This window comes from Eutrema salsugineum, unplaced genomic scaffold (genome assembly GCF_000478725.1).
Source record: "Eutrema salsugineum unplaced genomic scaffold, Eutsalg1_0 scaffold_16, whole genome shotgun sequence".
Lineage (NCBI taxonomy): Eukaryota > Viridiplantae > Streptophyta > Magnoliopsida > Brassicales > Brassicaceae > Eutrema > Eutrema salsugineum.
Window position 1 is genome coordinate 500,362 of NW_006256858.1, and position 14,328 is coordinate 514,689.

The following is a 14,328-nucleotide window of genomic DNA, read 5'->3' on the forward strand; positions in this document are numbered from 1 at the left end:
ACAGAAAACAGTATATTATAATTTTAAATTTATTGTATACACAACACATAAAAATATTACAGAAGATTCTTTAGTCAGAGTCAATCCAAAAGTTTCCTATACATATATATAATCTACACTGAAACAAGTAAGATTCCACAACAGCGAGGATTAATCATGGAACAGTAGATAGTACAGCACCTTCGTTTTGCTGAATGAGCTCCAACAAGCTCCCAGCTTTCCTCTTTGCTCTATCAGTCCCATTTTCAGTAAGTTCCTTCAAGGCAATATCTGCACCAACCTCTCTTGCTACATTCAACCTCTCCACATTCCCAATACATAGATACCAAAGTATTGCTGCAGCGTTTTCCCGGTTCCTCGGTGACCCTGTCCTGATAATCTCAACCAAAACCGGGATCGAATCTGCTTCAGCTATTGCTGTTTTCCCTTCTTGGTTTGTCGAAAGAATTGCCAGAATCGCCAAAGCCTCATCCACCATTCCACCACCTGCATCTTTCAGTAATCTTGTCAAAGGATCAACGATGCCACCTTTAACTGCCCTTGATTTATTTCCTTGGTATATGCATAGGTTGAAAATGGCTGTTGCTGCGTCTTTTTTCCCTCTTCGAGTCCCTTCCTCAAGCAAGCTTATAAGGGCTTGGATAGCTCCAGCAGCACCTATTGCGACTTTGTTTTCATCTACAACAGATAAACTGAAAAGGGTCGCAGCTGCGTTCTCTCTAGCCTCCATGCTTCCGTTTTTTAGCACCTCCACTATATCTGTTATCGCTCCTGCATCAACAATGGCTCCTTTGTTACATTCATTTATGGAAAGATTGAGAAGAGCCGTCACAGAATGCTCTTGAGTCCGAGGATCTGGTGAGGATAGAAGCTCTACGAGGAGTGGTATGGCTCCAGCTTCAGCGATACAAACTCTGTTATCTGCATTCCTCTTGGCTAGTAACCGTAATTCTCCAGCTGCAGCTCTTTGTTGTTCCATACTACCGTTGGCCAACTTCTCTAACAATGAAAGGACAAATGCTCGATCACAATCTGAAGAGCTGCTTCCTCCTGGTTTTGTGGTTCTGTACCTCCCTTGATTTTGCGGAAGCTCAATACCGTTGCTCTCACACCACAGACCAATGAGACTCTTTAACACGTAATTAGGGGTTAATCCAGAATGCAATAGTGTCTCCTGAGATTTCGGACAGGTTTTATGACCAGCATCGAGCCACTTCTGGATGGATGATCTTTCATATGTCTGCAAGATCCAAACAAATCAGCTTAAACAACAGATACACAAGTGTAATCAACAAACTCACTACAATGCACAAGGAACTTGAAAAAGCAGACCTGTCCAGTGGAGACGATGACAGGATCTTTCATCAGTTCAAGTGATATCGGACACCGAAAATACTCTGGTATAACAGGAGAACGATGTCTCGAAATGATTTTGTTGCCACTGGATGTACCGGGTTCTGATCGTTCCATTGTTGCACAATCTACCAGCTTTTTAAGAATCGAGGACATCCTCTCGAAGCAGTCATCAGGATCCCCGTCATATGAAAGAAAATACTCATGTATTGCATGTGATTCTTTCTTCAGCTCATCAATGGTGCTGAGTTGGAGTTCTTGTGACAGTCTCTTGAGGACTTTAGGGTCAGGATCCATAACATTCTCTACAATTGCTAGATCATGGCTAAGCTGCTGATCAGAGTCATCTCGTCTTTCTTTTGCTCTCTTGAACTGAAAATGCAGAAGCTGTACCTGATAATTTAGAGAGCATATCATTAGAATTCAGATTTGATAAACAAAACAAAAACTCCCGTCCAAATTTTCTACAATTTTATTTAGCAAATTCTTGTGTTCAAATCGAGATGAACCAATGCCTTGAGAAGTACCTGTTCTCTGACCTCCTCTGATACTTCGAACGTATCATAAGGAGTCTGACTTAACGCTGCCTCTATCTCCGCCGTCACGACGTGGAGCTTCTGCACAACAGAATCCCTATGGAAAATCTGAGAGCAGAGAGAAGACAAACAATACACGAAAAAATTCTCAACTTGTTGATTTCAGGTGAGTTAATAAAGACGATAATGAGCTCACACAGAGAGAACATAATGCACAAACAACAAAACATATTTAAAATGGAGAAGATGAAAGTAAATAAGAGGGAATGCTTTGAAACCAAGATGGGACATAAACAAAACAGTAGGATCGCCGAGACATCAAAATATAAACTTCTTTCCCATATAATCTAGAAATGAGATAGCTTGTGACTTTTATCTAGTAATGGCAGACTCAATTCGATCTCAGGTCATCTCAAAACAAGAAAAAAAAATATATATTCTGAGAAACAAATGTATACAGCAAAACCCTAAACACCAGAATCTTAAAACCCTTGAATAGAAAACAGAGGAAATTTGCTCACTTTGCCCAGCTACCAATGACAATAAGAAAAAAAAAAAAGTAACCTGAAAAAGTTTGCTTCCTCCATTGACCGATCGAAAAAGCTCAAGACTTGAATCAAGAGCGATTCTCAAAACCTCGAGACCTGAAATCTGTTCCTCTGTCAATTCAACATTGAGGTCAATCAATTCCTCGAAGAAAGGGCAGAGAAGCGTGATCCTACGAACAAGATCGCCTTGGATCTTCCCGAAGAAACCTTTAGCAGAGGAAAACCCAGAAATTTCCTTGACGGAGTCAACGAGTCGACTAATCAGCTTCTCGTGGGAACAATTCGATAATTCCATCCTTAGATTTTGCCCGCCAGATGAAAGGCTTCAAGGGTTTTAACAAGAGAAACGAAGAAGAAGAAGAAGAAGAAGAAAAATGCTATGGAGCCACTAAGCCTAATTAATAAACTAATACATAGACAACAATAGAACCATTAAGTCTCTCTCACCAACGTGACAATAAGCACCAACGTCTGAAAAAAGCCACCTTTTGTCCATTTTCAAACCAAATCATATTTTAAGCATCAAATTGTTGTTTGTTTGCTGTTCTATTAGTTTTTGAAACAATCACAAAGTCAAAACCAGTTGCCAGGAGCTCAGAGTTATAATGAATGCACACGACAAAATCCGAGGAACATGTAATGTGAAGGAGAGTTCGAGTAGTGAATATTCTTCTACCTAATATTAGCCATAGTCTTCTCTGAAATGGTCAAATTATTTTTTCTTAACTAGATTCGATTTTGTAGAGTAGATATGCGACGATCTTTCTCACAGCTAGATTTTGATGAAACGGTCCCCATCTTTGCTTAATTTCAATTTCCAGGTTCTCATACACTCCCCAGTTTCAACCTCAAATGAAGATTATACAACAACACACTTAACAGAGATAAATTCCGTTCAGACATATTACATTGAAAGTATGAAAAGATTAGTAGTCCGGGAAAGGGTTTTTGCTTCCCCTGAAGATGAACCAACACACCAATCATGACGACGAAGGAGAAGGACGAGGTAGCCTCTTGCCTATTTCCTATCAGACAAAAAAATGTAACAAGTTAAACCCCTATATACATCATCTCTACTTTAAATCAATTCTTCTTTCTACATCCGAAACTATATTACTCTTATCCTACTCAGTTCTCCACAGATTCAATGAATCTTCCAAGTTGCAATTATATTATTTGGAATCCCGTAAGTAGCTAGAAAAAAAAAAGTAACTAATTCAGCAGCCAAAAATCTCACTGCTTATCAAATTTTCCATTCTCCAAATCCAAAGTAGTGAAAGAAAACATATCACAAGCGCTCAATAACTGCAGATGACAAGTCAATCGATAATATAACATAGAGGCGATAAAGAAATGCACACCTCAAACAGTTGATTTATGTTATCTGCTGTCTTGGCTGACGTCTCAATAAAGAACATGCCGTTCTTCTCTGCAAGCTCCATACCATCCTGTTAAGAAATTGAAAATGTGATACACGCTGAAGAAGCAAGAACAGTGCAAGTGAGAACCAAATGTTCTACGGAATCTAGTTGAAGAAGTTTATACAAACTCACCTCGGTTGGTACTTCTCTTTTTTCATGTAGATCAGCTTTGTTACCAACCAAAGCCATTACAATATCTGGGCTGCCATGCTTTTGCAGTTCCTGTTAGATTTAAAGGGCAGGGTGTACAACAACATCACTAGATGATATCGAGGCAGTGTGCAAATTAATGGCACAAATATGTCAGAAAGTTCGCAAGTTGTTCAACAATCACATTACGGTGTCCTAGTATTATATATGTTTTGAGTAACAAAAATGGGTTATGTTTGGATACTTAGATTCATCTGATGACTTTGCTAACATAGTCAAGTGACTTGCCATCCTTTATGACAGCCACTTTTTTGTATTTCTGAATATAGCAGAAAATCATGGTGTTTTGTTCCTTTTGCACTGTATACAGTTGGGTACAATTTAGATGGTAAAGTTGCTATACTCTTCTATGGTTATATATGAATTCCTGCAAGCCAACGTTTCAGTCAATTAAACCATATGGATCCAAGGAAATCAATTGTTTTATACTCTGCTATGGTTATATAGGAGTTTCTGCAAGCCAATTTTCAGTCATATAGTTCAGAAGCTGTTGCATGAATCCCCAAAACGTTTAGGAAATGGAACCCTTTGAGCCACTTGAAAACATACCTTAACCCAATACTGAGCTTTCTTGAACGATTCAGGGCTTGTTATATCATACACAATAACAGCAACTCCAGCTCCACGGTAGTATAGTGGCGCAAGAGCAGAATACCTAAAAAATGGGGCAAATACAGGTTAATCCCCAACGAGCAAGCAAGCCGTTTTTTTTAATAAACTAAGCAACACCAAACTACATGGAGGGCTTCACACCTCTCCTGCCCTGCTGTATCCCATATTTCAAACTTCACTGTGGTAGAGTCTTGCAAGGCTATAGTTTGGGACAAGAATGAAGCTCCAACAGTTACCTGATACAGATAACTAATACTGTTGAGATTCAATGGTAGATGAAAACTCTAATACCCATTCACATGCCACATACGATATTAGAGCCACGATGTCCTAAGAAAAGTGCCAGATGGCCACAAAAGGGGGCTAGATAATAAGGTTTTACTTACCTTTGATGTTGCGTCAAACTGACCACGGACAAATCGAAGGACGATACAGCTTTTACCCACACCAGAATCTCCTAATAGAACTAACTGCAATTAAAGTGAATCCAAAAGTTAGCAGTCTATCTTGCATAAAGTTGAGACCAACTATACTACACGGGAAAAATACTGCTGAGCAACAAGTAGATAGGTGAAAGAAAAGGAATCCTCTCCTATACAGTGACAACGTAGCTCCAAAAGATTGTGAAATACAGTTATTCGCTTATACTTAGCTATGGAAAGAAGATATTTGAGGGTTTAGTACCAACATTCCAGTCCACCATTCTATAAAGGGTGCATTTTTAGTCCTTCGACTTTTAACAGAAAAACTCCCGAGCTCCACTAAAAGCTTCACTAGGTTTATCACATCTTAGAACATTCGTGGTTTAAGACCCCATCATTAATACATCCGACCTAAATTATATTTTTCAGAAATGGAACAATCAAATATAAAGCAAGACCATAGATCGTAAAAGCATGAACTTTTTACGCTATTAAAATATTCCACTTAATTACCTTCACAAGTTTGTTATTTTTTTTTTCGTTGATAAATCTCAGGAATCAGTCTAGCAACAAAGCGGTCTCAAAGAGATGAACATTCTTAAAAAAGGAGCAAAAAGAAAAACACAAAAACGCACCTTCACGCGTAAATTTTTCGCATCTGCAGGAACTGCATTCTCTGAACTGTTAAGACCATTTAACGCTCCAGAGTTCCTGTCTGAAACACAAAACAGGATACATAAATCTACAATATGCAATAAAAAACGTTTTGGATTCACCAATTTCTTCACACGGAAACCCTAAATAACGCAAATGATCATCATAACCCCCAATTTCGAGAAGCTAATAATTCAACACCGATGATTTCGCCTTTTCTGAAATTGGTTATTGAAATCTCTCGAGGGTCTTGCAAATAAGAAGTTCTCACTTATAATCGAACGCCAAGAATATATTCAACAAAATAGAGAAAGAAAAGAAAAAACTTGCCTGGAAGAGAAGCAGCACATCCCATAGCTTACCCCTAAGATAGAGAATTGATGAGATTATAGAAATTACAGCTGAGAGATCGTATTAAAGTTTGGGCGTTGAATACAGCGACTCGAAGGAAGAAGAAGAAGAAGAAGAAGAAGAAGAAGATCGCCAACGATTATCGAGTTTTACAGTATTTTAAAAGCTCTTGCCGTAACCAATTTCCAAGTTAAACATCAGGAAGTTGACCCGGACAGAGGAGGCTAACCGGAGTATAACCGGTTTTATGATTGGGTTAGTCTTTGTGTGGCAATAAAAAATGGTTGAGTATTTCTCTTATAAAGCCACCTAAGCCTAAATATATTCGCAAGAAAACGCTTAAATGAAACAGTACTGCTAAGATTACCTCTCTAAACCATACATAAGTTCATAAAAATTTACTTTTTTTTCTTTCTTTCATATATGATCTATGTAACAGTACTGCTTATGTATTATACAATCACAGTAATACAAACACAATAAATTAAGGAATACATACATGGGTTATTCAAGAAATAACCCAAGCATAGAGAGATAAAACAAATAGGTAGAATATCACAAATTTGCATAGGGCCTTCATTACTTTATGGCTTAGGAATGGCTTTATCTGCTGTAGAACAAAGTGTTGAACCTAAAGCATGGTTGTTAATGTAGCGGCTAGGAGCTGAGCTGAAGCGAAATCCCTTTGGCAGACAATCATTCATTGCTCCACCGTGAAATGTGCCTTGTTCGCTACCGCTTGTGTAAACTGTATTCGTTTGGCCAGGCTTATTGGATTCCATTAAGGGCCTTGATGCATTGACAAAGTTTGTCTGGGAGAAAAGAAATATAGAGAGCAATACGATGAAGGAAATGTAACTCGGCATTTATTGATTTAAGCTATCAACAACCTTGGCTCTCTGTAATGTCTTGTATTCTGATTTCTTAAGGATTAAAAGGGGAGGTCTATGTATATATAGAGGTCTATTTTGTGTGTGTGTGTGAGTGTTTGTATTGACCAAGATACGTATGTGTGTATCCTTGCGTGGTCGACGTTGAAATAGAACAACTCACCTCGAACACTTTTTTTTTGTCAATGCTCGTGTTTCTTATAACTCCCCAAACCTTCTCCAAACTCTGATTTTCCAAGTTAAATTTCCCCGTCAATATCCAATTTTTTTTCCAACTTATTCGATTCGTAAATGAAAAAATGTCTCAAAAAAAAAAATGAAAGTACATTCAAAGTTGGCAAAAATAATTATGCATTAAAAAAACTGAAATTACCTATGGATTTTTGTGCCAAAAAAACATAAGGTAACTCAAACTTAAATTTTTAAAAATTACTTTTGTAGAGATGTCTATTTATATATATTTTTCTCCAACAATATTTTTATATATATGTATTTTGGGATTATCTTATGGGTACACAATTACGATAAAAAAAATTATTGTTATATATCGTTTTTTTTTGTCAACATATATCGTATAATAATAAAGATCTAAGAACATGTTTATCAAAGAAATCTATTAAAATTTCTTGATAATTATTATATTAATAAAGTTAAGAGAATAAAAATAAAAAAAAACCATCAAAACCCAAAAGTAACCTCTATCTAATAAGAAGGCGTCACATCAGCACGTCAGCCACAAGGATCGCTCCTTCCAATCCTTATATAGGAATCGATCCTTCTCATTTAATCTACTTTTTTGATTAAAATTGATTTTTTTATTAGAAAAAACCTATTTCAATTTCTTTGATAATCATGGTCTAATACCATTAAAATAGCGAGGATATAAACTGAAAAAAAATTATTTATGTCCGACGTGGATAATGTAACGACGGATCAAGAAATTGGAAGAGTACGTGGGAGAATCTAATTGTAACCTAATTCGATCCTAAAGGCCGATCTAAAAGTTTGAGGACGAAGGAACAGTTGACACGTGTTACAACAATGCTATTAATTAGATCTTCTCTCTGGTACTACAACTACATAATCTGATATCTAACCATGTAAACCAATCAGAGAACACCATGTGGATGTCTGATGACACGTCAAAGATTGTAATCTCATGTCTAATGTTGGTTCGTATACCGGTTACATGACTGAGTTGTCCTTAATGCCACGTCTCCCAGTTCCTCGCTTACAAGCATTTTGATCGTATGCTTTTGAGATATTTTGTATCGAGAAAAAAAAAACTTGAGAAAAAATCTATGTCAAATTTGCATCCAAACTATTAAAACTTCTTAACCTTAAATCAAACTTCATCGGTTGTTTTCACTGGTCAAAATCTTCATAATAATAATTAAAGAATGGTGTAACCAAATCTAGTCTACAGTATACAATTTGGGAAAAGAAGAGTTTACATAGGACTTGCACGGTGATTGTATGATATGATATAATGGTATATGTGGCGTAGATAATGTTGCTGAACCCAATTTTCTTAGAGGGAGTGTCATTACCAGCACAGAGCTTCAAGAGCCAAACATTATGGTTGCAATCTCTTAATTTTGTGAGACTCAAACGCTCTTAACATTATGTTATATAAACTTCATTCTACGAAATTTTGGCTTTGTATTCATTTTATGGATTATCAGACTAAAAGAAGCATTCCATTTTTTTTGAAAATCTTGAGGATTTTTCCATAATGGATTATTACAAAGTACCAAAAACACAATTGAGCTAGATCCTTAAACTCACTAAGAATTTCTTACGTTTAATTGTTCGACTAATAGAGAAACCTGTTCGTAAGATTCATATTGTCCACATAGCCCAACTTCCCGACTTTCCGAATATATATTAATTTAAAGTTGACTTAATATATGAATCTTCTCTTTTACTGGATTCGTTGGTCGAACACTATTCTTGACAATTTTTCTTCGAGGTCTTCTAATTTCTGAATATATTCCATGCTTATTTAATTCTGACTTGAGAATCAAAAAATATTTGAATGAAACGACGTTAGTGATCAAGATATTAGTTGTAATTAATATGGTAGTTTGAAATATGAGAGAGGTGTTTGTTCCTAGCTAGTAAAGAGCCGAATGAAAAGAAAATTTGCGCTCGAATGAGATTACATCGATTTCAATAGAAAGGACAAAGGAGGTAATGGGTCAGGTCCTTTAGTTGAGCTGAAATATGATCTATACTATATTAGATATCTGAACAAATCTTTTCGGTGAGACTAAGGTCTACGTACTTACGACCTGAACCCGTTAAGTGTTATTTTATTTACTTATAAGCTTTACTTACGAATAATCAGACAGTACTACAATATAAAACTTTATAATAATACAAAAAATAATTAGTGATGGGTGTTTCATGTTTGCATGTGTCAAGCTTCTTATATCATCTATTGCACAGATAAACATGAACCATCATAAATCATCATAGATTCATAATGCATAAGTGTGAAATAATCCCAAACAACTAAGCACGTGCTAAATCTACTTGGAAAATAATTGAAAACAAGTATAAGAAATAAGAAAGCATGTGAGCTAGGATGAAAACATTTATATAGCTGGAGGCGGCGAATAAAAAGAGATTTAATGTGGGCATGTTCGTTTGTAACTGATAGCAAATATGTACAAGTTCTTGAGTTTTGGCTTCGAGATACGGTTGAATCATTGCCGATAAGAAATTTCCAAATTATCATAAAACAGATCCACACACCATGTGGACGTGGTTCTACCCTTGCCAATGGCCTAATATGGTTTTCTCACAATTCTTTTGATGTTTTTTTTATTAGAATATAAAAGACCTAGAATACAAATATCTAAATCTTATCTATCTATCTATATATATATATATATGTATATATAATTCTCATTATAATTTATGTCTTTTTCAGATTTATGAAATTTTACTATTAATTTGTGTGTATCTTATCTTATAAATTAATTTTCTTAGTATAAATATCTCTAGTGACAAAGAAATAAAATTTAATGTTTCTTATAAAACTAATAAGATTAATTTATGTCTTTTCAGATTTATGAACTTACAAGTTACAACATGTAGTAAGTTAAAAATAGAAAGAGTGCTCAATAAAGAAAATGTTTTTTTCATATAAATATATTTTATCTTTATTCAAGAAAATAAATTTAAGCGAATTTGAATTTATCAAAAAAAAATTATGATGAAACCTTTATTTAGTTATTCTTTTCTGTCAACAATTGATTTATTTAAATATTCTTTTGACAGATAAGCTGTCTTGGAGGGAATTTAGTAGTGTTATTTATTACCATTTCTACAATTTTATATACAGAATAAAATGAAAAAGCCAGTATATCTTTTTGTGAAATTTTACATTCACAGATTAAAATTAATAATCTCAATTGTTTTAAGATATTCAGTGAGTTATAAAAGGATAATGAGTGGATAATTGTGACTATAGTTACAACCTTAACTTAACCATAGTTAAATCAGATATACTATATGAATGACCCACATTTTAACGGCTCTTTACTCGTGTAGTTGCCCTCGACCGGTTTTCGTTTGCCCTTTCACTCGCCTAGACTCCTACTTTCTGAATCAAATATTTTGTCTTTTGGTAATTTAAAGATTCCATTGAAATCTAAATTAGCTTTCATATCGGATAAGAGTTGTGAGAGTATGAATCACTCAGCTTCTGACCAAAGTCTCTACCTTGAGAGCGAGGAAGAAGAGGACGAGAGAAAGAACTTGTCCGAAGAAGAAGATGATGGATCTGTTTCTGATACTTCTGATGCTTACAATCAAAACCATCATCAGTCCAAAGCTAGCTCATACTCAACGGCATGGCCAAAGAGTTACAGGTATCTATAATATTTATATATCATCATCTTCATTCTCTAATAATTTTCAACATTTTGATCATCATATTGGATCCTAACCATTTGTGTTACTTTGTTATAATGTTTTAGGCAATCAATTGATCTGTATGGAAGTCTACCATCTCCCAGTCCGGGATTTCTTGGTAATTCTTCAATGTCAAGATTCGGAAGCTCTTTCATGTCCTTAACAAGAAGACACACTCCAGAATCATTACCTGCTGTAACAAAACCTCTGCTAGTAGATGAAGAAGCACCGAAGCGTAAACAACGTAGCTCTCATTCTCTGCTTCCTTCTAAAGCCTCATCCATGGTGTCTCATGAAATGGCAATCTCCAACGATAGCTCATTTGGACAAGCTGTTCTTAATGGTGAGTTTCATTAAATAAATAAAAAAGTACTTGGTAATGTTAATGGTTAACTAAGACTTCTTTTAGTTATAATATATGAGTAAAGACACACACACACACACATACACATATAACGCATGTACAGGAGTGAATGTTCTATGTGGGGTTGGAATATTGTCAACACCATATGCTGTCAAGGAAGGAGGATGGTTGGGGCTTCTCATTCTCTTTGCATTTGGCATTCTTTGTTTCTACACTGGTTTGCTTTTGCGTTACTGCCTCGATAGCCACCCCGACCTCCAGACCTATCCCGATATTGGCCATGCCGCTTTTGGTACCACCGGCCGCATTCTTGTCTCCGTAAGTACTACAGTTTATCCCTAAATTTACTATGAGACTCATCTTCTAATCTACATTGTAAAATTTGATGTTTATTAGATATCCAGTTATGTCTTATGTTATATTTCTATTCCTCTATTTTTTTTTTTTTTTTTTTTTTGCAGATAATACTCTATCTGGAGCTATATGTAAGTACAACTTGCAATTAATCCTCCAATAGTTTACTTTATTTCATATAAATAAAATACAAAATACATTTTGTTAATTCAAGATAAGTACCTAAAATGAATCTCAAGTCATAATAAGGGACCACATGTGGAGTAGTACAAAACTTCCCCGGGCCTTTTTGTTTCATAGTTGAAATATTTAGTTTTAGGTATATTAGTTGCCCCCAATAAAAAAGTATATTATATAGTGTTGAAATCATCAACGCCACATATACTGAAGTGCTGCTGCAAATAATGTTGAAATAATCAACACCACATACACTGATCAAGAGTATGCTACTACATTTAGGACAACAAGATTCTACAAATTATCTTAGATGTATTTTGAATGTTCTTTTAATATGATTACAAAATTTGATAGTCTTCTATATAATTATCTCTCTTATAGGCTATGAGTGTTGAATACATAATTTTGGAAAGTGACAATCTATCATCATTATTTCCAAATGCTGCTCTAAGCATTGGAGGGTTTCACTTGGATGCGCCTCATCTATTTGCTCTGCTTACCACCCTCGCTGTTCTCCCCACCGTGTGGCTTCGAGATCTCAGTATATTAAGTTACATTTCAGGTATAACCATCTAAAGATGATTCTTTGGATCCTTCAAGTCAGAGCCTTAACATTTTAGGAATGAACATTCGAGTTTTCACTTCGGCTCCATTCAGTTGTCTTTTAGCATATTCATACCAAACTATAACCGAATTTTGTTTGGTTTGATTCGATTCAGTTTGAAAATTTGGATTTATTTGGTTTTTGATCTTCGGTTTATTCAGTTTACAATGGGATGGTTGGTTCGGTTAGAACTAATCATATCCTTAATTTTGCAGCTGGAGGGGTGATTGCATCAGTTTTAGTGGTTATGTGCTTGTTTTGGATTGGATTGGTTGATGAAGTTGGAATTCACAGCAAGGGAACTCCTCTAAACCTAGCAACATTACCGGTTTCTGTAGGACTCTATGGATATTGTTACTCAGGACATGGTGTTTTCCCAAATATTTATACTTCTATGGCCAAACCTTCTCAGTTCCCTGCGGTTCTCTTGACTTGGTAAAATCTTATAAAGACATTACAAAAGTTTATTTGGAAACTCTACTCTCTTTTTTTATCTTCTGAAGTGATAGATGTTTTTTTTTTTTTTTTTTTGCAGTTTTGGAATATGTACTTTGATGTATGCGGGTGTCGCTGTTATGGGATATAGCATGTTTGGAGAATCAATAGAATCACAGTTTACTCTTAATCTGCCTCAAAATTTGGTTGCTTCTAAGATTGCTTTGTGGACCACAGTAAGTTTTTTTTTTTGTTTTTTTTTTCATCTTTCCTATGCTTATTTCTGGTTATTACATGAAAAATGGGGATGATTCTCATGATAATGCTCTAGATATGCAAGCTTGATGAGGTTTATTTGTAAGTTTTAACTCGCTCTGCGGCTCTGCCTATCGTTGACTTTGTAATATGTCAAAAGATTTTTTTTTTTTAAATGTTGCACAACACAAGACCATAACATTTACTTATGTATTGACGTTTCTTTTAACCTTTTTGCAGGTAGTCAATCCATTTACCAAATATCCTTTTCCAAGAGATTTGTCAGAAATTTTTAACCAATTTCTATAATTTCCACGAACTGAAAAATTGTGTAGCCTTAACAGAAAAAAATCACATATGCTTTGACATTATCTCCGGTCGCAATGAGTCTTGAGGAGTTGATACCATCAAACCATGGCAAGTCACGTTTCTATGCGATCGCCATTAGAAGCGCATTGGCCTTCTCTACTCTTCTCGTTGGTCTTGCAATTCCCTTCTTCGGTAAGCACGCTTGAAAAAAAATATTATATGTATATTCTATAGTTATTGACATTCAGAATTTTTGCAGGCCTTGTCATGTCATTGATTGGATCATTCTTGACCATGCTCATTGTAAGTTACATATAGTTTCTGGCTATTGCAAGCAAATTTCTATTTTTGCATTTCATATGAATTGTGTGCTTCTGGAAACAGACATTGATACTACCGCCCGCTTGTTTCTTGAGCATCTTAAGGACAAAAGTAACCCCTACACAGGTATGCCTTGCTCACTTCTGATAACCGAACCAAATTGAACCTCAAATCAATATTAAAACCCAAACGGGAAAAACAAAAGTCGGCACAAAGTTGGTATACATCTCTGCAGTTAATCCGGAAAAAAAATGAAAAACCAAATGTGCACCACTCTTAACCTCTGATGTCTATTAGTAGCTAATATGCATTATCCTCTCTTGACAATCTTTGTGGTGGTGTGTTTGTAGGTGACGATCTGTATCTTAATTATCACAGTAGGAGCAGTTTGTTCAGCTATTGGCACATATTCAGCTCTTTCAAAGATCATTGAGAAGTTGTACACCTAAAAATGATCACTTTCTTTACCAAAATAAATATAATAATAACGATTATTTTACCCATTTTCTTTAAGTTGATTGAGAAATTAGCTAATTGGGAATACACACTATCACCTTCTTTAACTTATTCTCCATCTTCATCTTTTTC

The 14,328-nt window shown here is 35.4% G+C and overlaps 3 protein-coding genes across 4 annotated transcripts; 1 reads left to right on the top strand and 2 right to left on the bottom strand.

The window, feature by feature from the left end:
• Positions 1 to 13: 13 nt before the first annotated feature.
• On the bottom strand, positions 14 to 2,910 carry LOC18020724 (U-box domain-containing protein 14). The gene is made up of 4 exons (XM_006403463.2): positions 2,454 to 2,910; positions 1,881 to 1,997; positions 1,333 to 1,746; positions 14 to 1,240 (listed from the first exon to the last, which is right to left on the bottom strand). The coding sequence occupies exons 1-4, from the start codon at positions 2,730 to 2,732 to the stop codon at positions 155 to 157; spliced, it is 1,896 nt and encodes a 631-aa protein (XP_006403526.1). The 5' UTR covers positions 2,733 to 2,910; the 3' UTR covers positions 14 to 154.
• Positions 2,911 to 3,275: 365 nt separating this feature from the next.
• LOC18020725 (ras-related protein RABF1) lies at positions 3,276 to 6,283 on the bottom strand. Its single transcript, XM_006403464.2, has 8 exons — positions 6,087 to 6,283; positions 5,738 to 5,817; positions 5,067 to 5,150; positions 4,822 to 4,916; positions 4,618 to 4,723; positions 3,991 to 4,080; positions 3,799 to 3,885; positions 3,276 to 3,462 (listed from the first exon to the last, which is right to left on the bottom strand). Exons 1-8 carry the CDS (start codon positions 6,109 to 6,111, stop codon positions 3,418 to 3,420), a joined length of 612 nt encoding a protein of 203 aa, XP_006403527.1. The 5' UTR covers positions 6,112 to 6,283; the 3' UTR covers positions 3,276 to 3,417.
• Positions 6,284 to 10,568: 4,285 nt separating this feature from the next.
• LOC18020727 (amino acid transporter AVT1B) lies at positions 10,569 to 14,310 on the top strand. Of its 2 annotated transcripts, XM_006403466.2 has the most exons (12): positions 10,569 to 10,878; positions 10,987 to 11,264; positions 11,389 to 11,603; positions 11,747 to 11,770; positions 12,198 to 12,378; positions 12,636 to 12,855; positions 12,956 to 13,091; positions 13,351 to 13,370; positions 13,466 to 13,611; positions 13,679 to 13,722; positions 13,804 to 13,866; positions 14,091 to 14,310. In XM_006403466.2, exons 1-12 carry the CDS (start codon positions 10,697 to 10,699, stop codon positions 14,187 to 14,189), a joined length of 1,608 nt encoding a protein of 535 aa, XP_006403529.1. In that variant the 5' UTR covers positions 10,569 to 10,696; the 3' UTR covers positions 14,190 to 14,310. The 2 variants fall into 2 exon arrangements, with proteins under 2 accessions (XP_006403529.1, XP_024013507.1); XM_024157739.1 differs by lacking the exon at positions 11,747 to 11,770.
• The last annotated feature ends 18 nt before the right edge of the window (positions 14,311 to 14,328 follow it).